Source organism: Aquila chrysaetos, chromosome 5 (genome assembly GCF_900496995.4).
Source record: "Aquila chrysaetos chrysaetos chromosome 5, bAquChr1.4, whole genome shotgun sequence".
In the NCBI taxonomy this organism is placed as follows: Eukaryota; Metazoa; Chordata; class Aves; order Accipitriformes; family Accipitridae; genus Aquila; species Aquila chrysaetos.
Genome location: NC_044008.1, coordinates 52,566,355 through 52,593,993, shown reverse-complemented (window position 1 = coordinate 52,593,993; position 27,639 = coordinate 52,566,355). Strand labels below are relative to the sequence as shown.

Genomic DNA, 27,639 nt, shown 5'->3' with positions numbered 1-27,639 from the left:
CGGGATAATTCAACTGAGAAGGGATGATCGAAGTACTGATGAGTTGTGACATTGACTTTCTGCGCCTCAGTTTCCCACACACTGTTAGTATCACGGTACATTAACTATGATTAGGTATTGTATTTTGCGAGTCTCTTAATAATGCTACTGTATAAGTATGGATAATGATTTTTTGTGTGATTTAAAAGCCTGCTCTACCACTAGCATAAGGACTGAGTCCAGCATTATGGTCTCTGATCCCCATTAACGTTAAACATCCCATAATTCTGAGCTCTTCTTTGTACGAACCCTTCTTGCTAAGCCTTGCTCCCTTTGGGTACACACCTCGGTCAGCAGAGGCACAGGGCAGCAATCAGCAGGTTGGTCCTGCAGTGATGGAGGGGACCTGGGTGTCTGTATGGATGTCAACAGGTCTCTTTGTCACCTCGATAGAGCAGGACATGGGCAGAGGAGGAGGTGGCTCCCTTGGTCCATTGGTCTTCTCTGGGCATCCCAGAGACACATTCCCTCTGTGGTCCCATAGAAAGGCTGTGGGCAGCACAACTGAGCTGGCTCGACCATTCTCTGCCCTAGCATAGGATGTGCCAAGCCCCACTGAGCTCTGCAGGGTATGTCTGGTGAGAGGACTGGGGACTTTACCTGGTAGTGCCAACCTTGTTACTGCGATTCTTGTCCTCCTCACCTCCTCCTGGCCCTCCTTTCATGCAGCATCTAGACCTCCAGTCTTTCTGAGAGCTGAAACAAGGGAGAAATGCATTGCCCGCTTACCAAGGCTGAAGCTTTGATTGCTTTAAAGCAGCCCAGCTGCAGGCTCTGCCAGGGAGGTGCTGCATTTTCCCTGCCATTGGCCTTGCTTTTCCATCAGCTGGAACAACAAACAGGCACCTGGTGACTGGTCTGGCTAGAAATCAGCTGTACCTCCCTGTCTGCAGCATGTGCGGTTTTGGTTGCATTTGTGCCACTTCTCTGCGCTGCCACACAGATGTCCGTATACAGGGCAGGATGCTCCATGGTCCTCCTGGCCACTGGCCCACGACCAGGAAACCACAGCCTTGGTGAAAACCTCAACATTTAAAAAAAGAAAGTATGAAACTCTTGGAAACTTTGCAGATGGTATGGGTTGAATGGAGGCTTGGAGACCTCCATGATACCAGAGATGGCAATTAGCAAGTCTTGCCTCTGCTTGGCATGAGAGCTTAGACCTTGGAGGATGGCTTGAGAGCAGCGTGCTGTCATCCCACCCAAATGGGCCATACAACCCTGCTCAGTAACTGAGCAAGGCTGGGGGGAGAGAGGGAAAGTTTATTCTTCTTGTCTATGTGGCTATTCCAAAAATTCACGTCTCTGGAGAATTTTTTTTTAGTCTAAATTTATTCTTCATCAATTTACATCTATTTGTTCTTGTGCCAATATTCTTCCTCAGCTTAAATAGCTCTTCTCTCTCCCTTGTGTTTACCCCCTTGATGTATTTATAGAAAATAACCACAGACCCTCTCAGGCTTCATTTTGCAAGGCTAAATGAAGCAGCTTGTACAGTCTCCTCTTACAACACGGGCTCATCCCAGTTACTCCTTGCTCTGAATTGGACATTGCTGAGCACAGGAGACCACACGGGGCAGGGTATTCCCAGTGAGGTTGTGCTCATCCTTCCCAATGATGCTCATCCTGGTCTGTGTCCTGTAAACGTGTCAACACCTCTCCGCAGTACCTGTGTGCAGAGCTACTCATCACGTTATCTTTGCTTTTCTATGGCTACAGCATGTCAAACCCTCATGACCATCCTGTGCTAGACTGACGCTTCTCTTTTCCCCTTGCTCCTAGCTGATAGGCTTCCAGGTGCTCACAGATATTCTTGCTGGTCCTTAAGTACAGAATCATAAATTTATTTCTGTTTGTGTTAGAACCATCCCTCTGCCTCTCCTTCTGTGCAATAGTCACAGGTTTTATCTAAGAATGCTTCCCAGCTTTCTGTCTAATGCCGCTGACGGCATTAGTGCCTTTCTGCTCTGTGCAGGGGTAATTAATGAAGATAGTAACCAAAATGGGCCCCAGTCCTGGAGGAATTCCTCTGGTAACCTCTACCCAGCCTGCTCATTCTCCTTTCAAAATGGTATGCCAGTATCTCTCCTACAGGGTGGGTGAGGAACTAGCTACCAGTTGTGAATTAATCCAAATAATTTCCAATGAACATAATTTTCCATGTCAGGTGTTCTGCTGAAGTCCAGATAGGTTATATGTGCTGCTTTAGAAAAAATGAGGATTTTTATCAGAGAAAGATAATGGCATAGCTGGTGTGATTTATCTTGGTGCATTTTTTCCTGCCACCATTTGCTTCCAGAGCCCTTTCCTTCAACATGTATTAAAAAGCCTTCCTTGCTTGTGAAATCAGACTAAAGAGCCTGTAGTTGTCCAGATTGCTTGTCTACACTTCCAAAAAAATTGTAATATCATATTTTCTTATTCTATCTGATTGCACAGATTTATTAAATAAATCCTTGCCTTGTAGCTATCTTACATCCAGATTTCCAAACCGGTGCAGGGAGGGCGCTGGTTCTTTCTTGATGAAATCTGTTGAAAAAAGACCAACAAATGAATCCCCGTCACCATCCCTTTAATAACAAATGCAAGCAAATAAAACATCCTCGGGGACTCTCATTTTTCAAGCTCTGTATAGGTAGCATGGCTTTCAGACTGCAGCACTGTCTCTCAATGCATTTAACCACCGTGCCACTTGCAAAAACTAGTAGTTCAGACATTATACGAAGCGTTTGGCAAAGAATGGCTGCAGAAAGGCTTGCAATGAGCTCTGTTATCACAAAGAGGTTTGTCATTGAAGTGGAATACCCTGTATGGACACTCCAACTTTTATCATTCTCCAAAAACTGCAAGCTAACATGGTATTAACTGAACTAGTATGATAGATGGCTGTGTTATAATTGAATTAGTTGGGAAGCATTGACCTTTTTGATGTATAATGTCTCTGAATGTGAACAACAAATACAAACTAATGCTTTTATGAGTTTGCTGGGTGAGTTTAGCCATCAATTGAGTCATGATAAATAAGACGTTGTACGCTCCAGTCAATGGAAAACATGTTTGCAGCTCCTGTGCTTGTATTTCTGTACTCTGTGAAATCAGCTCTGCAGGCGCACATTACTCAGGTGTGGCTTTTATATTATGAGCTGGACCCAAATGCGAATTCAAGTCCTCAGAGGACCTTATACTTGCTGGATAATGATGAGCCCAGCAGCTACTGCCTGGTGTTAATTGTTTGCTCCCTTACTGCGTGGCCAGATTAGCTGACAATGACCTGATGAGATTTCTGCTGTTTCTGCAGCACCTCTCCTTGTCAAAATAGTTGTAGATCAATAGCTGTTACCTCCACAAGCCATACCAAAAGTGAAGTTAGATGGGAAATGCAATTAGAAGAGAGGAAGCTATTTGCAAAGAATTCATGTTGTTTGTTTTTGTTGTGTTTCTACACCTTAGTCCTTCCAGCTCCAGAGCAGAAAATGAAATTTCGCTGTTTATCTTTTATTCAGTGTGGGTTTGACAGAAAAATCACTATTGCTCCAACATGGGACTTTTTATTAGTGTTTATCTGACCATGATAAATTCACATATTGCTACTTGCCACTGGAGCCAAAATAAATGATCTCCAGGTGGACAGGATGCTCGGGGAACTGGTGGATGTCTGATCTGCCTCTTCAAATCCAGCCTAGGTCAGGAAAGCTGGTCCTGAAAAACATCTGTTTACTGTCTCATGTGAAATGAGTTCATGGGTCTCAGCCTACATAGTGACACCTCCAAAATGGCATGTCCTCGGGGCAGGAAGATTGCCCACTACCCCTTGTGCCTATTTGCAAGCATAGCTAATTCTTGGTGGCTTTGTTTTTCTCCACCTGGCTCCCCCTTTCATGCACAGTTTGCAGGTACTTTCTTGCACACAAGAATAGCCAAACCCCTCGCCAGATCTGAGACTCACCCACAGTCTAACGAAGAGCCCGCAGCTACAGCAGCTTCTTGTAGTTACTATTGATTTAGGTAAAAGCATAAACGTTGCATTCTTCCAGTTTGTGCGTCTGTCTCTCGCCACAGGCTCTTTCTTTTCCTCTCTGGGATCAATTACCTTCTTATCCTTCGATGCAGAGTCTGGCATGCCCTGCTGGAGCACTGGAGCAGGGGCACAGCCATAACAGTTTGGATCAAAAGGATCCCTCCAATGCAAGACCTTGTCACCAGGAGGGCCAGCAGCAGACACTTTAGGGAGCACTGCAGAAATGCATTGTCATGGCTTAATTTTTATTTAAGAAAAAAACCCATCATGGTGCCTCCAAAACGAAGTCAGAGTAAGCCATGAAAGAGCAAAACCAGACCAACCAGTTACTGGCAGAAATTAAACTTTTCCCATCGCTGCTTTTGTACCTCTCTGCCTTTGGATACTTCCCAAAAGGTATCTGCCTCTACCCTCTCTATCTTTGGATACCTTCCCAAAACTCATCTATGCTTCTGATGCTTAGCACTCCAAGTCTAGATAGTATCATTGTCTATAAGAGACTTTAAAAACTCTTTTTAGATCTTGACCTTTAGTAATACTTGGTGGCAAAGAAGTTTACAGTACTGATGCTGAAAGAATAAGGTCTCCCATACCATCTTTTCTGGCTCTCTGCCCAAGTGTTAAATGCAAAGATATTTTGTCTTGCAAATTCAGGGGCAAGTTCTGGCTGGGCTATTTGCAAATGTTCAAAGGTGGCAATGGGAGAAACCATCTCAAAAAACATCTCAAGGGCAGCTCAGATAGTGGTGAGAGGGGAGTGCAGCATGAGCCCTGTTCCCTCCCTATGCAGAGGTGGGAGGCAGTAGCTGCATCTCCGTTCTTCCAAGCTTCAGCTGGGAGCTGAAAACAGAGTGCAGGGCAGCATTGCCTGTGAGGTGCTTTGCTCAGCAGAGCACGTACAGCCCTGATCTTTAAACTTCTTGCCCAGAAGTTGGCGTCAGGAGTCGTGCTTGACTGGTTCTTGATATCTTCTTGCTCTGCGCAACCCTGCTGAGCTCAAGCCCAGCTGTGAAGAGACGCAGCTTCTCGGCATGAGGCACGTGCTGTGGTGCTGTGCCTTCCCTGGGGTGCTGCTCCTTGGACTTCTCTCTGTATCTCCTGGTGAGACCATCCCGAGTCATCCTGGATTTGATGCGCACAAGCAGGTCAGATAGGACACACCTCATGGGTCTTCCCTGGTATTGAGCAGAAGAGTGAGTTAAATATTATATCTTATTATATTAAGATTTAAGTATTACATCTTTCCCATGTGCTAAACAAATTGTGTCAAAACTGCCATTTAAAATGTGGTTCTACACGGTCCCCCTTGATAAAGCAATTATGGAAGAGCTAGGCTTCAACGTGTGTATAATCCCCTAGACATCACAGGGAAAGTGTAAGGACTTAGAGTAACTCACCCAGGGAGCGAACCTTGCAAACCTAATTAAATTCAACAGAGATACAGAAGGAAGTGAGATTCTTTTTCTCTACGATCTGCCCATAGTCAATGGGAGAAAAGATTAAATGCTAGAAAGGTTTCAATCTATTTGTTGTGGTTAAAGAGCCTTGTACAAGATATGTCACAAGCAGTTTACTGTCTTCATAATCTAATTTAAGTTACTGTGATCCATATGGGTCATCTGTCTTTCAACTGCTATTTTTCCCAGCATGGGGAAGCACGACTTTCTGGCTAATAAAGACATCTTGTTATGATGCATCTTATTATATCGTGCAATACCTTATGTGAATGACCCAGTGACCCATAAGAGGGCTGTGACACAGGGGGAAGGAATACAAGAGAATGGGAATATGTGAAGACACTGTTCCCTGATTCTCTAACGGCAGTCAGATGGTGTCACACCGCCCGCTCTGGCCTTACCAGCTACTGCAGAAATCCCAGGGCTGCTGAGATCGATAGGCTTTTTGCTGACAATTTCAAATGAAGTGAGTGATTTAACCCCAGCCAAGCCCGAAGACAAAACCTGATGTGTGCTGCTGCCTGGATCTTTGGGTTGCAACCAGTGAACTTTGCACCACATTGAGGTACGAGGTGGCCTAAAGAAGCCAGCAAGAAATGACTTATCCATAGAGATGTTCTGACCTAGTCTCCACTCTTGGAGCAGAAAACCGTACATCCCTTCAAAGGATTTTAAGGCAGACCAACACAGCTGAGAGGAAAGGATACTAAGAGCAGTGAACAATTCAGAGATTTGGGACAAAATATGTGAAAGAGCTCCTTTAGTGCTTCCATAAATCACCCTGCACAGGCCTGGTATGTGGGAGGTCAGGAGAAGGTCCCCTCCCAGGGAAGCTGACCTTGGCCCCCGCACAGCAGTTGCCTTCCTTTTTGACTCTCCGCTTTGCATGGGCTCAGCCAGAACATACTGCTTAATCTGTGAATGCCTTGGAGCATCTGGTTGATACGTGATTCTTATTCCCACAGTGAAGATCCAGGAAATGGATATAAATAAGAGCAGGGCCAATGAAGCCCAAGGTTAAGTGGAGGTGAAATCCTGCTCACCATCAGACATGAACAAGCTGGACCTAGGACTACTCCCACAACGAGATACTGTTTCCTGGAGCAAAACTGACAGAGGAGGTGGGAAACTGGAGCTTAGAACAAGCAAGGAAGCAATATTGAGAGAGCAAAAGGCAAAAAGGTGCAACTTTGGATCTGCTGAAAAAAGAGTCAGAATTAAACCTCTCTATAGCAGTGTTGGTTGCTTTCCTTGGGCTCACCTTGCAGAAGTGAGAACTTGTCCTTTCACTCAACAATGATTTGCAAAGACTCTGCCTTCGTTTTCCAGACTGCAAGGCCACAATTAGGATGAATAGCTCCATCCTGTAGGACAGTGCCAGGGATTTCTCTTCAAGACGTACCGGGTTGATGCTGTGGGGGATGCATGCATGGACGGGGACTTCAGATGTTGGTACTCCCCAGCTGAGTGTCCAGAGGCGTTCAAAGGCGTGGGGGTATTTTGCAGTAAACACATTTCACTTTTAAACCCAAGAGGGGATCAAGCACTAGACAAACCACTGAAGACAATGATAGTTTCTTCATTCCTTGATGTCTTTGGTGGAGACTGCAGGCTTTTCTGGAAGATAGTTTTTAATCAAATGCTAACTGCTGAGCTAAACACAGTGTTTATTGAGTGAAATGCTATGGGCTACGTTATTCCGCAGACTGATGAGCTAATAGTCTCTGCTGGCCTTAAAATCTGGATGGACATTTTAAGGGGATTCTATAAAAAGGCCATCCCAATAAATAATTACTCAGGGCGGTAAAAGCTAAGGCATTTGTGAATTCCTTGGTGACCACAAGAAATCTGAAGACTGTTTAACGTATTACCTAAGTGCCAGTGAGCACAATCTGACATCCATCGATACGACTGGAAAGTCTCCTCTGGCTTCAGTGGGCGTTTGGTCAGGTCACAGGCGTGGAAATGGTGTGAAGGCTAAAGACAGCAGGGAGGCAGGGCTGTGCCACCCTCCATCGCGGAGCATCGCTGGTGGTGAAATATCTTCCTTCAGGTTTTAACTCTCATGGGAAGGTTATTTTGATTTTCCTGTAGAAAACCTTGATGGGTAAGACTTGGGGATAAGCCAGTAACCAACAGAGAGACAGATTGCACCGAAAATTCACCTGAACGTGCAAGAAATCAGCACGTACTTTGCACAGCTTGGAAATACCTTCTCCTCTCTGGAACTCGGTATGGAAGGTAGCACCTTCCCAAGAGCTCACACGGAACAAATATGTCTCCAGCTTTGACCCAAGATCCCACACAGCCTGTTGTTGAGCTGTGGTCGAGGAAATCTTGCAAAGTAGACAGGTGGTTACCTGTCACACTTGCTGCTGCCTTCACCTGTCAGATCAAGAAGAACTGGTGCCTCAGCAGCCGGAGCAATGGCTGAGCGCAGATAAATGTGAGCCGCACTGACTCCATCTGCGCAGCCTTCCAGCACTCTGCAAGATGCTCGCTCCCTCCTAGGGGCTGCAATCGAAAAGCAGCCCCTGATTATTTTTTTCCCCCACTTTTGACCTAAAATCAGTTGCACCTGTGCTTTTGTGTAGGTTCACTCCAGAAAGGAAGCTTGTCTGTGCTACTGCCTGAGAAGTGTCCGAATCTTGCCCCTTTTGCTCGTGGTTAACAATGCATTCAAAAAGATCCAAACTGAAAAGTCCAAGTGAAGGCTCTTTCGTAAAAATACTCATCGTGAATATAAATAATCAAATTGTTCCGGGTCTGCTTCAGTTGGTTAAACAAACCTAAAGTTTCTTCTCAGATGGATTAGCCTGCGATCGCTTCAATCATCAGTGTTTTTGTACATGGTCTTAAAAGTCCATTTTACAAATGCTCAAATGTGCAATGTGGGGGGTTTATTTCTCAGAGGCATTTGTGCCAGCAAAAGCCGGTTGTTCCCATGCCCACTGGAAATTCAACGTAGCAGAGGGAAACTCATTAAAAAATTTAGACCAATATTCACAAAAATATTTTATCTTATCCATCCCACTCCACAGTTACTTTTCTCTTTGTAAATATATCGGGGGAAAAAAAATCACTTCTTCCTAGGACTGCTGTCAAGTGTACTGCTTTGAAGAATTTGGCATGTTCTCCAGTCAGCACATCTGGTATGGGTGGATGCTATTCAACAGACTGATTTTTTTGGTTGTTTTTATATTTCAAGTGATCCTGTGCCAAAACCCGTTTAGCTGAACAAGAAGTTTGCCCATTATCAATCACTCACTGGTAACCACTGCCAACTCAAAGATGCATCTTTCCAGGCATAGCCTGCGTGCATGCTGGCCGCAGAAGCCAACTTCAGCAATATTGATACCCTACTGAGATTTCAGAGGAAGTGCAAATACAGAGTACTTGATAAAAATAGCAATCTGCAGGCTACGTATTGCTAAGTGCTATTTAATGATGCAGAAAGTTTTGGTATTTGTCTTTAACCTAGGAGAGAATCCCAGACTGTGACAGAGAGGGAAAGAAAGCAGCGCCCTGGGTTGTCCAGCCATTCCCCCTGTGGTTGCCTTGCTCTCCCAAATCTCGGTTAAACGCTTCAGGGAGCACACCAGGCTCAGACAGTCTTGTCTAACTGGAGTGTAACTACTTGTACTCCCGGTATAGGGCTATGCTTTGGGCTTTAGATTTTCTCTTCATCTTAAAAGCAAACCCAGAAGAGACTAAGGACTTGCTATTGGCACACTGGCAAATGTAAACCAGTCTCTGTACTGTAAGCTGTATTGGCGAAGTACTCTTTTTTCTACATTTCAATACCAATTGACTGCTGCTAGCCGTTTAAGAAATGTCTGTGCTGAAGAAGGTGCTAGGTATGGTCATGTCCCAGTTAAAATGAAATTAGTTTTCTTTTACCTCTCAGTAAAAGAGATTTATCAGGAAATTATTTGGGGGTTCCTGAGAGCAGCTAAAACACCAAGTTGGTTGAAGAGTTTTTGGTGTGTTGAGCTCTTGTTTTTCTAATGGCACAAATTTGCCCAGAGGTTGCAATAAGGAAGGTGAAGAAAAGGCTTGCTGTGTAAAGATTTCTTAGTGCTTCAAAATGAGCTCTTGGGCCAGTCCCTTTGCTGTCAGTGGGACAAGCAGTTTGGTTTAAGTTAATCACTCGTGTAAGTCTTTGCAAGGTAGAGCACGTGACAGCTGTGTGGTGCTACAGACGCATCGCGTGAGATAAGGCAAAGCGAGAGCCCTGAACCCAGGCTTGCTGCAGTTTATATCAGTTCGTTGGGTGCATATTGCTCTAGAGGGGTTGCAACTGAAAGAAAATTTTGCAAGAGAGTGTGAACAAGACATGAGTGGAAAAAAACCTCCCTCCCCACAGGGAGTTATCAACATAGAGAGGGAGCCAGAAAGTGTCAGAGAAATAGCTAGTGAGTGTTGCAGTGACGAAAGTCAGATTTTCTTCCCTAGACCTTACCTTCAAGACGAGCTTCTCCTTCAGCATCCATCAGCTTCAGTGTTTCCAGCCCTGTGGAGTTATTCCTGTGCACAAACAAAAAGCACCATTGCTGCTGTGAGAGAGGACAAGACAGTGGCAACGTGTTCATTTTTGTGTAGCTGGGATTAGCATCATGTATGAATGAGGAACATGCTCTGGCCCTGGCAAGCAAATTGGGCTGAACTATCTTTATATTAGGGCTATGCCACATAGGGAAGAGGCTGCGGCTCCTCTGAGGAGCTGGGCACTGTTTCTGCAGCGCTGTGATGCCAGACAAGCTGGGAACAGTGGGTGTGCTGAGTCCTGGACACCCCTGGCTCGAGGAGACATCTCCTACATCCAGTGGGTCACCCACTTAATTTGGAAGGAGTTGCTGAAGGGGAGGGCAGGAAAGATGGGAGGCCTGGGGGAAGGTGGAGGCTATGGGGGAGCCAGACAAGGTAAATGTGCCAGCCACTGAAGGAAAGAGGAGATGAAAGGGAAAAGAAGAGTGGAGAACAAAGCAGGGACGTCAAGGAAAGGTGGGGAGGGGAAACAGGAGATGATGGTGCTAAAATTAGATGGGGAACGGGGACAGGGAGAGCCAATCTGGTGCTCTCCCCTCGGACAAAATTCCCACTGAAGCTGTTGTCAAACCTGGCCTGGGGAGGGGGGGAGAACTGGAGTCCAGATGGGAAAGCAAGGGAAGAGGGGGGGGTCATTGCTGACCTGCAGCACCCCAAGATGCTCAGAGAGGTTTTCCCTGGCCCCAAGGCGGGTCAGCCCAACTGCCCACAGGCACTATTTCACCCCTCCCGCCTTAGGCATCGCCTTCAGCCTGGGACAAGCTACCCAGTGTCTTTTTGTAAAATCAACATCTTGTGTTTATGAATCTGCACCGTGTTTAACTGTTTCAAACCAATTTTTGCAGGTGATTCCTAATTATATGACACTAGTCACAGACCACAAAAAGCTAATGAAACCCTTGCCATCAATTAAATGTAATTTCTGTGTGCTGAGGGACAAGCGAGGAAGGCAAAAGACAAAGTCATCAAACTTTCCTCTGGCTGCAGCCTGCCTTTGGGGTATGGCTTCTCCCAGTTGCCCTCGATTTGAGGGATTTGGGGCTGAGGGAACAACGCTCTGTATGAAATATGCTGCATGCAGCCGGGGAGCAAAGGGCATGCATTGAAGAGCATCCCTTCCACTGAAGCCTTGAGCTTTTAAGTTGCTGCAAATTCTCACCAGGCTTTTACAGGAGGCAGTTTCATATCACAGCTACAACTCAGGCCAGCGAGCACACACCAGGACTGTGTGCCAAGGGAGCGCTGGCTGATGAACGACCATTTCAGCTGCACGGTCCCTTTTCCTCCCAGGAGGAGTTCAGGATTATGTGGTTGGGGACTTCCTGTCAATCAGGGGATTGTTGATCAGACATCTTTTTTCATAATCAGGGAATGCATCTTTGATCTCATTATTATTTTTATTATGCTCCTTAATTTCTAGCTGGACCAGCTTTCGCTATGGGAGCCAGCTCTGGGAACCTGTCAGAACCTGGACGAAACCAAGTAAGATCAGCTAGACCTGGACTAGCAGGAAGAAATGTTTCCTACTTATTCTCTGGTGTTTGCGATTCTGAAGGGTACAGAGAGCTTTTCTGCCCCTTCTGATGACCTGAAGGCATGCTCTATAGAAAGTGGTGTAGGGCTGAAATCATCCAGCCATGCAATTTGCAAGTAAATGGCTACTTACAGCATAAAACAATCTGACAAAAGTGTGGAAAATGGGGCCCAAGGACACTGCCTCTTTCAGTGCTGTTAAGTAGCGGTAAGAATAAATGTATTATAAACACGCTTTTCTTCCATTTGCAAAGATGTATGTTTATCTTCTCCTCTTGTATTAGCTGCTATGTGCGTTAAGTGTCTTTACAGATACTGTGTATACACCGAATCACATACAGTATTCTTCAAAGTCAGTGGAAGGACTTGCACATCAGTGGATTTCAGACAAAATCCCCCTCCTGACCCCTTGTTTCTCCCAGGAAAGCAGACAGGTCTGTTCCCAAGGTTGTCAGAGTAAGTAAAACACGGAGTTTTATGCCAGTTTGTCCATAGCGCTCTGATGGCCATGACGTGTTTCTACATACGACCCTTTGAATTGGTTCATCTAGGAGAGAAAATCTGATAGTCCACTTCCCAAACAGTACTAATGAGATGAAAAGTCAAGCCTTTGACATCTTACCGCTTTATTCTCCCAGCAACACCTCTATTAAAAACTCCCTGCAATATTTTCTGGGCGGCGTGGCAAGCCGACCATCCGCAAGGAAAGAAGCGATGCTCTGACATAAGGTAAGCTCTTGCTTGCCCGGACTGGCAGCAAGCGCGCCTTGGTCCCGCACGTGCATCGCGGCACACCCGAGGCGGGGACTCCCACGCCGTGCAGCCCACGCAGCAACTTGCCTTGGCGTCCCACGCCGCCAGACCCCATCGCCGCAAAGGCCACGACCCGCCTGTCTAAGGGGAGGTAGGGTACCCCTGGCCTAAAGGGAGGTCAGGTACCGCGGGCAGCCGCGCAGCACAAGGCCTGTGCATCGGTGGCCTTTGCGCCCCGAGGGCGGTGGGCTGCGATGTCCCCGAGTGGGAAGAGGCTCCCCTTCACGCTGGGCATCCCCCTCCCCGGCACGCCTTTGGACCAGGCTGCGGGCGCGCTGTCACCCTCTGCCCGGATTTGGGGTGCGTGGCGGGAGGGGGGAAACAGCGGGGCTGACAGCGCGGCGGCAGCCGGCTGCTGCTCCCCACCCCGAGCAGCGCCCGGGACCGGGGTGGAGGGCTCCGGGGCTCGGTACCGCCGGACCTCCGCGCCGAGCTGCCCCCCCGCCCCCCCGCAGCTCGCCAGGCTGCGAGAGCGGCCGAGACTCGCACGAATAATAAAAATAATAACACTAATAATTTCAAAAAGCCGAAGCGCGGATCCCCCGCCTCCCCCGCCGCGCACCGTCCCTGCGGGCTGGCGAGCCCCGCCGGCCGGCCGCCCGCTGCCGCAGCGCTTGGGGCCGGCCGGGGCAGCCCCCCTCCCGCAGCTGCGGGCGCGGGGGGGGGCGGCGCAGGGAGGCTCGGCCTGTGCAGCCCCCTCCCTCCTCCCCTCCCCTCTCTCCCTCCCTCCTTCCCTCCCTCCTTCCCTCCTCCCATGCCAACCTGCTGCCGCCTTTGTCAGCGCAGCCGGCGCTATGGCATCCTTCTGGGGCTTCAGGCTCGGGCTCTTCCTCCCCTTCCTCCTCCTCCTCCTCCTCCTCCTCGCTGCGAAGCGGCTGCTGCAGAGGCAGAGCCAGCCGTGACGGCCGCGATCCCCGGGCGAGAGGCAGGCGGAGCCCCCCCAGGTGAGCCCCAGGTGCGGGGAGGGGGCACGGACGTGCGAAGGGGTGGGCTGGCAGAAAGGGGCGCCGAGGACAAGCGCCCTCCGCTCCCCGGCTCCCAGGGATGCTCTGGGGACCGGGGGTGCTGGGGAGGGGGCTTCGGCACCGGCTCCCCCCCTCGCCGGGTTGGGGGCAGGTGGGGTAAGTGCAGGTAAGACATCCCCCCAAGCCTCTGCGGTCCCCACCGGGCGCCCCGGGGTCCCACCTCTTTGTCAGGCTCCCCGGGAAAGGGGGGACTCAAAAATCTTGAAACTCCATCTGTGACTTTGGCAGCTCCACTTCAGTCCCGCACAGCTGGATCTGCCCGTGGGCAGCTGGAGGGGAGCGTGCGGGTGCCCCCCCGCCTGGGCCCCGGGGCCCCCAAACCCCAAGGGGGGAGCCTGAAGGGATGGGGAGTGCCAGGGGTGGGGGCCAGGGAAGCTGGACCCACCAGGGTGAGGAAGCCGGTCTGTGCAGAGTCAGGTCTGGGAGGACAGTGGGGTTTTTATAGGTTTGCCATGCAAAAATCCAGGTTGCCCACAGATGGAATAAATTGCTCACATTTAACTCGATTAGACCTTTTTGCGTCTATCTGTCAGCGTTTGCAGTGGTGTCTCCTTATGCAAAAATTTTTGGGAAAAATGTGACTTGGATGTGCTCTAATAACATACTGAGAGGACGGTATTTGTGTATGTTTGTATGGGCCAATAGTTGGCAAAGAAAAACCAAAAGCATATGATGCAGTAATAATTCAGGTAATTTATTGCACAGTTTTAGAATGAGTGTTTGCACTTTTCCAGATCATATAGATACTTTAACCTGGATTGCATAACTGAACAATGCAAATAATCAGCCTAATGTTATTGTGCAAGAAAAATCAATGGCAAGCCTTGTTCGACTTGAGCCCTGACACGGCCGTGAGGGTACGCTGCCTTTATCCACAAGTTCCCTGTTAATTTATGCACTAGGAACCTTTAAAAACTGCTGAATTTGGGGGGGAGGGGGCTGAAGTGTTGTGCAGAGTCCTTTTACAGCAAAGCCTGTCTCTGTTAAGGAGCTGGGTTTGTAAAGCATGGTTTTCCAAGGCTTGTTCACACAAGGTAAGAGCCAGAAAATAGCAACTTCTTCCAGTGCTAGTCCCCGCCGAACCCCCTGGTGAACGGCGGATGAGGTTAGCGGTGGGATGCCCGGGAGGGTGCAAAGGCTGCGTTGTTCCTGTGCCGAACAGCAGCGAGCTGCTGGCGAGAGCGGGTGCACAAGCCCTGTGAGCTCCCAGGCTGCGGGCGTTCGTCCCCTTCGGCTCTGGAGGAGTGAATAAAATCACACCAGCGAGGCAGGGAGCCAGCACACATCTGCCTGCCCTGGGGACCGGAGCCCACCCCACTCCCGCGCAGCCGAGAGAACAGTCCGGAGGAGACTGCTTGTGTTGGGCTGTTCGGGAGGACTTTTCTCTTCAATGAAAGGTGGAGAGAAGCGATTGCCGTTGCGCGGGCAGGGCTCCAAAGTGCGCTTTTTAGTGTTCTTTTTAATGAGCAGCAGAAGGCCGGAGGGAGAGGAGGAGGAATAAGGTGTGCGGACACAGGCATTGTTTACCCGAGTGCCGGCTCCCGTGTGTGTGCGTGGTGGAAGCTAGACGGGGCTCGAGGTGCCCATTTGTTCATCAGAAATTTCTTAATGTTTTGACAGAGAAATGGATTTGTGAGTATGGGAGAAAACAAAAACTGAATTCCATCTCGATGCGTTACATGTTTCATGCGAGGCATGTGTTGCCTGCCTCGTTTTATAGTATCTGGCATTGGGAAGACAGGCTGAAAGATTTATGAGCTCAAGTTAATAGTAAAACAGCATATCACAGGCTCTGTATTAATGTTCTCCTGCGCTAAAGTAGCTGGCTCTTTCTGGGGGAATTTATGCGAGGATCGCTCGCTCTGTCGTCGCCGTAATGGTATTATAGGGTGGCCCGTTAGTCACCGTGGGGGGAAGCAAAAAAAGGATGCCGTTTCCCTCTCGGCAGGCAAATCAAAGGGAGAGGGGAAATGATGATTCCAGCAGCCGCATCTGTGTATTAGCTGCACCTGCTGTGGATATTGGGAAACGGGGAGAGCAAATGTCAGAGGCACAAAGAACAGGGAAGGAAATGAAGGAGGAAATAACAGAGGAAGATAACGTGGTCTGTCTGCCAGCGGCCACGATTCAGGCTCGTGCAAGGCACCCTGCCACCCCACAGCTGCTCAGGGAAGTCGAGTGGTGGGACTTTGTGTTGAATCCTGTGCCGGGATTTATCTGCCCCGATGTGCACTGCCCTTAGCCCACGCAGTGGGGCAGGGTTTGGGCTGAAAGTGCCATGGAGGAAAGTGGCCTGGGCAACGGGGTTGCAGTACTAATTTCATAAATTCCTGTGGATGGTGAATTTATAAGGTAGTCAGGAGGTGAGGGGACGCCCTCCGCCCCAGTGCTGATTTGGGAGGTGGTGAGGAGGCAAAGTCCGTTCTGGCGTTTCTGCAGGGAAGCAAGCTGCCTGAAAGAGTCCGCAGGTTCCCCTGGTCTGGAGGACCACAGGGGAGAGGCCTTAGGGAGGCTTGATTCCTAAAGACACCATAAAATAGAACAGTATATTCCCTCTGTGCAGCAGAAAGCACCACGAGGGATGGAGGTTCCAATCATAATATTCTTGGTCTTCTCCTCCAGAGGCTGAGATAGCGGCTTAATGGTAAGATGAGAGCTCAGTTCATTGCTCTTGGTGCAGGGCAAGAAGACATTGATTTGTGGGAAGCCTTGAGCTCATCTGCGTGCAAGGAGAGTCAGACCCCATCGACTAGCCGTGCAATATGATGCTGTACAAGTCCATGCTGGGATATAATTGTGCTATTAGAGCAGTCGAATCTTAGGAAGCTGAGTCAAAGCGACCCTCCTAGTGTTAATATAACAAAATCATTAAAGATGAAATGTTAAGTGGCTCCTTTGGTCAGAGACTGTCTTGCTGAAGATAAGTAAGCTAGATCCTGTCCCTCTATCTGGTTAGCTCCACGTCTCTGGAGAACAAAGTCAGTTTGGGGGTGGTTTGGAGGGTGCGTGTGGCTGCTGCTGGTGAAGGTAAGGCACGAGGACGTTGGTGGTATTGAGGCCATCCGAGGAGGCCCCGTGCTGCTGCTCTTGCTGTGGGTGCTTTCATTTGCTTTGCTGCTTTTGACTGATTCATGACCCTGTAGCCTCTCTAAAAGGCCTTCCTGTGCTTATTTCGGAACTTTGCATTTATGTGCCATGTCCAGGTCTATTCTGGTCCTGCTTTGAGAGATAATGAATGAACGTGGACATAACAGCTGATACGGTGCCTGGCCAAGTGCTTGGCACCTGGGATGTGGCAGCTCCCGCGGTGACTTGCCAAGAGGTACCTGTCTCCGTTGCAGGCTGTTAGGAGGCTTGACAAGAGACAGAGTTGCTTAATGTGCCACTAAAAACCTTGGCACCAGGTTTTTACATCCCTGACCCAGGAAACAAGACTTCAAGGCCCTTATATATTAACCTTATGGGGTAATACATCCTATTCTTCAAAGCCTGAGTCTGTTGTGTGCTCCGCTAGCAACGTTTCTGATGCTCTGGCACAAGGGAGCACCCTTTTCCATTCCCAGGCTGAAGCCCAAAGGTACCTTTTGCACCTAAAGTGTGCTCACACCAGAAAGCTGTTTGTGAACAGCCAAGAGGTGAAGAGGAAATTATTCCAACTCCTAGCTAGCTTACTTTTCCTCAAGGCCTACATCTGATTTTGCAACCTGCTTTTTCAATTCCTACCTCCCATAGCTGAGCCTCAGTTGAGTGAATTGGCTGAATTCCCACCTCAGCAGGCTCAGCTCTCTCCTGGTCATCCTTGTCTTAAAGCCTCTGTCACCTCCCTGTCTTCTCACTGCTTTATAGCTGACTGCTACCTCCCAGGCTTGGGTCTGTGAGCACAGGGTCCCAGACTGAGCTAAACCAGGTCTAGCAGAGCTCCTCTGCTTGGGATCCATGCTTCAGTGCCGCTGCCTTACTGCTTGGGTATGGTTTGGAGTCCCCAAACCAAAGCTCCTGGTCGGTGCTAAATAAAAGCAATGTGAGATTTGGGGGTATGCAGGGCTTCCACTGAACTTACTGAACTTGTCAGCACTCAGCACCTTTGAAAATCAGGCTGCACCTAAGTTTTACCAGATTCATAAGGTTTAGAAACCTGAATTGAAGTTAAAACCTTTGATGGGAGGGGTACGCTAAGAATGGCTTGGTACAAACCAAAAAATTTCAAGAAACTGTACCTACGGTATCCTTGGTGGGATGAGAGAATAAAGACAGAAAGGTAGGGAACAAAATGGGTTGACAGTTTTCAGAAATATATTATTGCAAACTGGCTACTTGTGTATTTTGGCAGGAGTGTGAGTGGGGAGAAAGCAGGGCGCTGGCAGGCTGGTGCAGACAGCGTATAGTGTGTATCAGGCTGTGAAAACACATATCCAGGTGAGGGTTTTGCAAGAAGCTGTGAAGTTACAAATGGGAGGAGATAGTTGCTTTTGCTGGTATTCAGCCCAGAGGTGACAAAAAGACAGATTTCCACTCTTGCCCCAAATGACAGATTTATGACATGCAGAAAATTGACTTGCAATGCCAGTCCCCTGGCAGCTGGGACAGTCTCCGAGCCCCACATGTGAAGTTTACTCTGGGAGTGCTCGGTGGCTTTGGTGGCAGACAGAGCAGTTTGGACCTAGCTTGGGAGCTTCATTGTCTTATGGTGACATGTCAGAAATACAAAGGCAGGCTGTTAAAGAGGCTGTGCCTCCAAGCACACGCTGTTGATAAAGAAGAAAGGGATACAAGCATCCTCCTCCAGCTTTTAGCATTACTTTCTGGAGCTGAGCACTGAGCAATATAACATTTTTGCTCTTTTGTCAGTTTACCTAAGAGTTGTGCTGCCATGCATAATACAGGAGCTTTAAAAGCAAACATGCATGCAGCAGAGGTGTTGGAAAATCCCTGTAGCCATTGGTTTCTGAGAGTAGTGTTTACAATCACAGAAATACTTTCACGTTGCTGCTGCTCAACTTCTGATCATATGCAGTAGAAAGATGCTGCTTAAATAAACAGCCATGTCTGTATGGAGACTTGTTTCATATTCTTACGGGCAACGTGGTGGTTTTGTTTTTTCCCTCTGGAAGATGCTACTGTGGCATTTGCTATAAAAGCTGATGTGCACTGGCTTCTGACACTGATAGTGATCGCCAGTGTGTAGTGTCAGGGCAAGATGAAAGGCTACAAGAGGGGGAACAGGAGCCCTGTATTCCTGGAGTGGTGCTCAGGAGTCCTCAGGTTTTTGGCTAGGAGGTGACTTTTTGAATGAGTAATAAGAAACCTTGCAAGCCTGACTTTTGTGCTTTTCCATTTGGATGGATATTCTGCACTTGAGGCAGAGGGAGAGACTAGTTCCAGGGGTCATCTGAGGGTAGGAGTGAATGGGGGAAGATACCGTACCTTTTTGGAGAAGAGAAAATATTTTTGTCATTCCTATCAGTAAGAATAACAAAGTGACCAAACATAGGAATTGGCAGACTGCATCATCCTGTGCTCTGTCTCTCCTAGTAGCCAACAGCAGAGACACTGACAAGGATATTCACAGTAGGCAGATGAAAAATAGTATGCCCCCCCCCCCCCCCCCGCAACATCCTTTCCTAATCCATAATAGCTAGAGGTTGGTTTCAACTTTGAAAGTGCAGGGGTTTATATCCTTCCCAAGATGTTTGCTCGCGTTAGCTGTGCTTGTTTGACCTATTCTTGTTATCCACATAAATGTGCAGCCTTTGCTCTCCACCTCTGCCCTATCATTTCGGGCCGGTGAATGGAGCTGCACTCCCTGGGTTGCTCTGGGAGCACATCACTGAAGAGGATGTTCTCTGTCCTTGTTCTCAGTCTTCAAATCCACCCTGATTGGCAGCCAGCCCTCTAGCATCTGCTGGATTGGTTTCAAGATTCAGTGGGATTTTCTTTTGCTTAACTCTTTCTGCTCTTTTCTAAATTTTGCACTTTGTAGCTGAAATGGGGTTCACACAGATTTTTCACGTGGGACCAGGCAGCTTTTCCATTCCTGAATCATAACTTAGGAAAAGGTATTTCTGGAAAAAGTGTCATGGTATTCAGAGGAGATAATTCAGAGTAGAGGAGAAAATAATGTTTTAAAATAAGCAAGATGGTAATTATGTGCTCAGATAACTTCTAAAAACACGTCAGAAGTTTATTGCCAGAAAATCTTCCTGAGAGCCATTTGCAGTCAGATATGAAAACAGCTGGGGTTGTCATGGTGTGGTAGATCATCTCTGGTTAGGCTAGGGCTAGAATTATTGCCAAACAATTTGATGTGTCTGTACTTTCAACCTCTCACAAGTTGGTAAGAAATTGTGTGAAAGCCCCGTAGCAAGCAGGCTGGGATTGTATATCTGCCAACAGTTCAGCCCCTCCAAAGCTTCTGCTGTTTATTCACTTGCTTGCTTTAGTAGACGCTGACATAAATGAGCTTCCTTGGATGAAATCTGGATTCCATTTAAGCATCGATTTCATCGATGCTAGAATTACAGCCTGGAGATCGAAACATGAGGATGGGTTATACAAGCAAGCCCTCGACTGCATGGCTAGGAAGTCAGGTCCCATCTGTGGCTGAATTACAAGGTCCTGAATATTATCTGTGGGTGACTTACAATCTTTTTTGTTTGCTGTTGTGTGTTACTGTAGAAGTGGAACGCAGTTTCCAGGCTAAACAACAAAATACGCTTAAGCCATGGAGTCCAACCAGGAATCCTCGCTCTTCCTGGTGAAGATCTTGGAGGAGCTGGACACAAAGCAGAATACTGTTTCTTACCAGGACCTCTGCAAGTCCCTGTGCGCGAGGTTTGATTTATCCCAGTTGGCCAAGCTCAGAAGCGTGCTGTTTTACACCGCTTGCCTGGATCCTAATTTCCCAGCGACTTTGTTCAAAGACAAAATGAGATGCACTGTAAACAATCAGCAATCAAAGAAAATCATGGTTGCGGCAGATATAGTAACAATATTCAACCTCATACAAATGAACGGGGGAGTGGCCAAGGAGAAACTTCCAGTTGCAAGGCAGAAAGTGAAAAAGAAAGAGTCCTTCGAGTCCTGTAGGTCTGACACAGAAATCTGCAATATGGCAGACTGCGTGCCCAACTGTGAGCTGAACGACCAGGAGTTTAACCGGGGCTTTCCAGTCAGAAGGTCTTCAAAATGCAGAAAGATGGACTGCAAAGACTGTCAACAGTTTGTCCCCTCGTCAGAACCCAACTTTTTACTTGGTGTTAATAAGGAGATGAAGGGTCGGGCTGCCTCTCTGGACAGGCTGCAGGCGCTGGCGTCCTACTCCATCGCCACATCTCCACCATGTGAGATGCAGAGTACGTACTTCCCCATGAACATTGAAAATGAATCTATTTCAGACCAGGACTCCTTGCCTATAAGTGCGGGCATAAAAGAAACTTTCATTTCAAATGACGAGCCGTTTGTGATGCAGTCGTGTGTTCAGAAAAGAAATATATTCAAAGAAGATTTTCATAATCTGATTACAATATCTCCCAACTTAATACCATCCAACAAAAAGCCAGAAGATGGACACAGAGAGCCTCAGAACAGGAAAGAAAGCTCTAAGCAAGTTTTCTTCAACCACAGCTTTGAAATGCCATACAGCAGCCAGTACTTGAATCCAGTTTATTCGCCTATACCAGACAAAAGACGAGTGAAGCATGAAAGTTTAGATGATCTTCAAGCTTCAACGTATTTTGGCCCAACTACTATTCTCGGGCCCCAGGACACCAAAAAGTGGACTGGAAAGCCAACCAAGCAAACTGCCTGGCCAGCTAAAAGCTGGAGCTTAAATACTGAGGAGGTACCTGACTTTGAACGATCATTTTTTAATAGGAAGCAGTCTGAAGAGAAGCCGCGATACCAGAGTTCGAACAACCCATCTCCAAACTTTCCTTCAGCTGACAGGCATCAGTCCTACCTAAACACGAAGGATCAGCAACCAATTATGCAGGCAAACTACGCTGTGAAACCAAATGGGCATAAACCCAAGGAAATTCCTTCCATTCTAGATGTGGAGAAACATGAGCCAGTCAAAAAGTTTAAGGATAAAAGCATTAATTGCACTTCTGTTCAGATCTTAAGCATTGACAGGACCACGAGTGTTGGGACGCAAACGGAGCAGCAAATGCTGGACCACAAGAAATGCAAGGATTTGTGTGTGGGGGGCCAAGCCAAGTATGGAGAGCGGCACTCTCTTAAGCAGTCGGATGATGACTCTGAAATCGTCAGTGATGACATCAGTGACATTTTCCGGTTTTTGGATGACATGAGTATTAGCGGGTCCACAGGAGTGATGCAATCTTCGTGCTACAACAGCACTGGTTCTTTGTCTCAGGTGCATAAATCAGACTGTGAGAGCTCACCTGAGCACAATCTGACTAAAATCTCCAATGGGAGTGCCTGTAACAAATTGGATAAAGTGGTCCGGGCAGATATCAGTAACACAGATGATGAACTAAAAACGAGTGTCTGCAAATTAGTTTTGAGGATTGGTGAAATAGAGAAGAAACTGGAATCTCTCTCAGGTGTCCGAGAAGAAATCTCCCAAGTCCTGGGAAAACTAAGCAAATTGGATCAAAAAATTCAGCAGCCAGAGAAGGTCAGTGTACAGATAGATCTCAATTCTTTAACAAGTGAGGCTGCATCAGATGAGAGTAACTCCCCGCAGATATTTCAGTGCCACAATACTCCTCATGGAGGCAAACTGGAGAATAATCCAGAATGGTGCTGTTCAGATGCCAGTGGAAGTAATAGTGAGAGTCTTCGAGTAAAAGCCTTAAAAAAAAGTTTGTTTACTAGGAGGTCATCAAGATCATTAACAGAAGAAAACAGTGCAACTGAATCCAAAATAGCAAGTATTTCAAACTCTCCCCGAGACTGGAGAGCTATTACTTACACCAACCAGGTTGGCATTACGGAAGAGGAGATGAAAGAAAGAGATGGAGGAGAAAATAAGGACTGGCACAGGAAATCTAAAGAGGTAATTTCAACTTTAATTCACATAATAAGCACTTTAAAATAATCTATGAATATCTTCCATAGTCATCACAAGCCTCAGGGTATGACAATACTTTGCCCTGCCATATTATGCCTGTCTTTATTGTTATCATAATTGAGTGATTTTGTACCTATATGTTCTTGCTTGGCAGCTGCAATATGGTCAAGTTGTTCCTTAAAAGCTTTGCTCTCTTGAAAAGGGAAGGGGGGTAATGTGGGTCACATCTTTGAAAGATGATGGTATTCTTCATCATCAGTGGTGATGTAAGGAGGCCGGGTGATTAACCTGGTGAAAAGGGTGTGGGGAAGATTGAAATTCTCTAGTGGTTGTTTTAGAAGGGATATTTTGAAATTGCATTGTGATGGCTTTTATCAAAGAAGTATATGCATATTTAAAAGCCAACAAAATAGATTCATGGATTCAAATCCCTCAAGAAAAGAATCCTTGTATGTGTACCATGAGACGCTAACTGTAGTTATGTTCTCTATATCTGACTTTCACAGTCATTTAAATGAGTCTTAAGCCTCCTGTTGTGGAAAGGCAGCATAGCTGTGGTCTTCTTTTTGTTGGTCAGAAAAACTCTGCCCATCCCTCCCAACAGCTGCCCACTGCTGTCTTCACAGATTGCATAGCTATCGTGACCGTCCTTGCGCTGGGGTCTGGTTGCTGCTCAGTTGAAACTGTGCATGGTGTGGGTGGTTGTTTCTGTTTCATGGGCAGTGGAGAGGGTTGGGGGTCCTTCAGCTCCCTTGTCAATCAGGACCACATGATGGGCATGCTGTGCCTCCTTACAATGGGGAATGAGGGCAGAGAAGGGTTGAGAAGGGAGAGGAAGAGGTTTGATGGAAGTAAGTGCGGTTGGGTGAAAAAGAAACCATAAACCATGGGTTATTAGTAGGTTGCGGAAGGGGAAGAAGGTTACCATTAGTAAGCCCAAACCTTGGCTTTTCTGTACATTGATCCGCCCAAGATGAAATGCTGACTTTGAAAGTCCCTTCCTCACTCCTGCAGTAGACCGTGGCTGACAATGGATTGGTACCATGGGTGGTGCGGTGTCAAGGGGTGCTACCTGGGGGCTTCAAGATTTCTTCCTGCTAAAATTTGATCTGGAAACAGATCAAACAGGTCATTTGCAGAACAGTTTTATAATCTGTAAACAGTACGAAACCTAAATTTCCTCTGCTGCATCAGCTTTGCGTTCATGTTATGGTGAACATGGAGTTGTGCCTGTTAAATGCTTCTTTGGTCTGGTTGTGAGAAGAAGGTGGGAAAATGGATTAAGGCCATCCAAAACCTTTGTCCTAGCTGGTACTTTTTTTATCATATGGTGATTCTGAAATGAATATTTCTGTCCTTTGTGTTTAACCCCCTCATAGTCCTGTTTCTTCTCTCAAATTCTTTTGAACCCTATTGCAGGCAGACAGGCAGTACGAAATCCCACAGCCACATAGACTCTCTAAACAACCAAAAGATGCTTTCTTGATTGAACAAGTCTTTAGTCCTCATCCCTACCCTGCATCGCTCAAGTCACACATGAAAAGCAACCCGCTCTACACAGACATGAGGTTGACAGAGCTGGCCGAAGTGAAACGTGCCCAGCCATCATGGACCATAGAGGAATACACGAGGAATTCGGGGGATAAAGGCAAGATTGCAGCACTGGATCTACAAGTGAGTCCCGTGTGTTTAATTTGAATGGCTTGATTGCGAATGGATGCTGCCAGAATATGCATTTAAGAAGGGATTTGGATAGCTCGGGAAGGAGCTATGCAGTGTTGAGCCTTAGGTCTTGCTGATCCCTATCCATGCTGGCCAGGAACAAAGAAGAATGTGGATGTTTTCATTGCTGAATGGTGATCCTTGACAGGTTGGTGCTCCGAGCTTATTCTGCAATGGAGAGATGTCTGCTAAGCCATCGTGGTGTTAGTATCTGCTAAGCCATCGTGGTGCTAGTAGCTCTAAAGAAAAGTTGAGGGATAAAGGGGTGCAGAGATGAACTGGTCCCTAACTGCACAAAGGCAGAGTGGTGCAGAAGCTAGCACTGCTGCTTTTTCTTCTCTTCATGTTCCGTCTGAATTATTCACAGAGAATTTAAGTGTTAGGGCTTTTTCCATTTTGCTAGGAACACGAGACATAAAATACTTGCAGAAGATGTTCAATACCATGACTGTTTTTGAAACACATCACTGTTGTAGCTTTGAAGTGGCTGTTGGAAACCAGAGTCATGTGAAGAGCAGATCAGCTAATGGTGTGTCTTGTTTGCATTTTAGTTCAGCTTGGAAGTGTGCAGGCTCTTCTGCAACAAGCAGAGCAGAGCAAGTTACTGGGAGACAAATTCAAATTTTGGATTTAAATTTTCCCAAACTGTGGTGTATTTGAAATCACAATCCTGATATGTAATGGGCTGCCCAGACCCAGGACTGAATGCCCATATTGGATACCCTGCCTAGCCTGATAAACACAAGACATCTTCTGAGAAGGAAGATGTCTGAAAACAGGTTTAAAGAGGAAGCATGAAGAATGACATCCAAAGTGTGTAAAGACCAAACAAATGTTGCAATATTTGGTCGTGAAACCCAAAATGCATCACATAATGAAATCCACACTGATGCGCAGATCACTGTGTATCATTCATATGCGTTTATACAGCAGCATGCAGAACCGGTGGGGGGACTGGTGCTGACCTCAGGCATTTTGGGCTCCTTGCATGCGTGTGCATGCCCCAGAGCAGAGCAAGCTGCCTCAGCTAGCTACGGGCTTGGCGGCAGTTGGGGTACACTGACCTACAGCTTGGGGCTTATCAGCACCGCACTAACGCAGCTCTGTGATCAGCAGTCTGTGCGGTGCAGCCATGCTCAAGCAGGGAGCCTGCTTGCCTCCAAAGCTTGTCTGCCAGGGAAGGTGGCGTGCAAGAGCCTGAGACTTGTGGCTCCACGTCAGCTCTCGATGGCTCAGTGCTGAGGTAGCTAACCGAGCTCCAAACGCATCAGACTAAGCCCTAGGAGAGCGTCAGGATACTGTGAGAAAGACTTGGGTAGCCCAAATCTCAGGACCCCGTGTTGGCTGGTTTGGAGTTAAAACGATCACCCACAGAGTGCTGTAGTGCAACTCCCATGAGTGTTTGTGCCTCCTGGCTCGGCTCACGCAAACTTCCCTGTTCTTACCAGCCCCTGCTACTTGCTGTGGCTAAAGTGCACTCGGAGAGAAACCGAGTAGCACAGGGACCAGGCCACATCTTGCCTCAGCTGCCTGCTGCTTTTTGGTCTTAAAAGCTTTAGAGGGCTTATGAAATTCCTAATGCTGGCATTGCAGACTGTATGCTAGAGTAGGAATAGGCTGAAAGAAGTTCCTCTGCAGCAGGCAGTCACAAAGCATCCCTTAACCTGCTGCGCGGAGGCAACAGGGGAGGTGATATTTGGGAGCAAAGCTCCCCTGGGAGAAGTGTTCTCCATCTGCTCCTTGTAGGGCCGTTTCGCTCCCTGTAAGCAGCTCTGTGCGACTGTGAGCAAACCAGAGAAATCGGCTTATTGCCATCATTTATCTTTAGGATAAAGGTGATAAAACTTTACTGGTTTGATTCTCTCCCTCCAAAAGGACTGCCAGAACTGCATCTACTCCTCAAAGCCCATGTCTAGACTTTATAATAGAGCTTACTGACAAACTTAAAAAATAGACACAGACTGATGAGTGGGGTTTTTTTCCCCAGTGATTAAGTTTATTAGAACTGAAAGTAAATACATTATGCTTTAATGAACATTCCTATGTCTGGCAATGAAATGGGAAAGGAAGCTGATTAACAGTAATGGGCCTTTTTAATAATGCATCTTCCTTCTGAAGTAGTTAAAAGGTCAATACCAAGGCAGAGGGGTCTTAAACTGTAATTTCCTTGAAGCACAGCATGGCTATCTTTGGGTTTTCCCCACCTTTGTTTATTTAAAATTTCTCCTGGAACTTGACAAGACTGCTGCGTTTTCCTTCAAAAAAAGAAATTGCAAAACTAGTCAGGCCAAAGTTTGTCCCAGGTGTGGGGTCTGTGTGAGATCTCATCGCTTTGCTCTGTGTATGATGATCCACTGGGATGAAACATTGTCAAGCTATTTTCTGATGCCTTTAGACATGAGGTTGCTGATTTTTTTCAGAAGGCTGGAATAGGTCATTCAGAGCCTGAATGGTACAGTCTCACACTTGGCTGATGGCCTCTGTTTCAGCATATTGGCGCTATCATAGCCACCTCCATTAAATGTTTGTAAAACCATTGCTCAGTTTTAATTGTTTATTTCTGGGGTAGCTACTACTTGTAGTAGTTCTGTACATAAAACAAACACTGCTTTCAGGCAAAGCAAGGTTTCAGCCAGTAGCTTGTGGCCACAAAATCTGAATTAACCAATTAAAGGCTTACCCAAATCCCTCTCAAGTCAACTGGAGTTTCTTTGTGTGGAGTCCAGCGAGCTTTGGATCAGGTCCATTACGAGCCCAGAAATAGTGTGTGTTAGGGTATTCTCACTGGAACATTTTTATGTGGAATCTTTTTCATTTTTTAAAGAAATGGCCTTTTGGAGACCCAGACACAGGAGACAGCTTCGAGGAAAAGCTGTCATTTTTCAAAATGTTCTTTCTGCTTTATTCCTTTCTGCTGGTAAGTGCAATATAATGCCTACTGTTTGGATTTTCCCCGTTTCCCCTGTTTTCCCTAACAGAAAGGATGAAGGGAAAAAACCAAGCAAGGTGGAAATGCAAAGCTTGAAGAGCTTAAATTCTAAGGAAGAAAAAACTGAAAGATAAAAGAAAGCCCCCCAAAAACGTTCAGATGGAGACACTGATAAAGTTCCCCAGGTTGTATTTAATTTACTGGCCAATTCAGATTTCCTTCACTTTCTTTTTTTTTTTTTTTTTTTTTTTTTTTTGGTTGTCTCTGTGGAATGGGAGGGCAAAGTCTTTAATTTCTTAGGCGTACTCTTAAAATCACCTCCAACCCAGAGAGACTCAGACTTTGGCAATGAGCAGAGTATTGCCTCCTGTGGAAATATAAATTGTGCCATTGGGGTTAAATGATCTCCTCTATGGAGATGGTCCAGAGTACGGTGTGGTACCAAATTGTATGCCAGGTGTCCAGTTCCCCTTCCCCTCCTGCCCCTAAAACTGAGACAGCATCACGCATGCAGGTGATTT

The 27,639-nt window shown here is 47.0% G+C and overlaps 1 protein-coding gene across 2 annotated transcripts in view; it reads left to right on the top strand.

Moving 5' to 3' along the window:
• The first annotated feature begins 13,183 nt into the window (after positions 1-13,183).
• The window catches only part of MINAR1 (membrane integral NOTCH2 associated receptor 1), a 34,738-nt gene continuing 20,282 nt past the window's right edge, over positions 13,184-27,639 (top strand). The window contains exons 1-3 of one of the 2 annotated variants that reach the window (XM_041123807.1): positions 13,184-13,348; positions 20,107-22,452; positions 23,887-24,141. In XM_041123807.1, the coding sequence (XP_040979741.1) occupies positions 20,155-22,452; positions 23,887-24,141 (2,553 nt within the window). In that variant the 5' untranslated portion in view covers positions 13,184-13,348; positions 20,107-20,154. Of the gene's footprint in view, positions 13,349-14,856; positions 15,066-20,106; positions 22,453-23,886; positions 24,142-27,639 lie in introns of those variants that run through there. The other variant, XM_030015461.2, reaches the window with a different exon arrangement.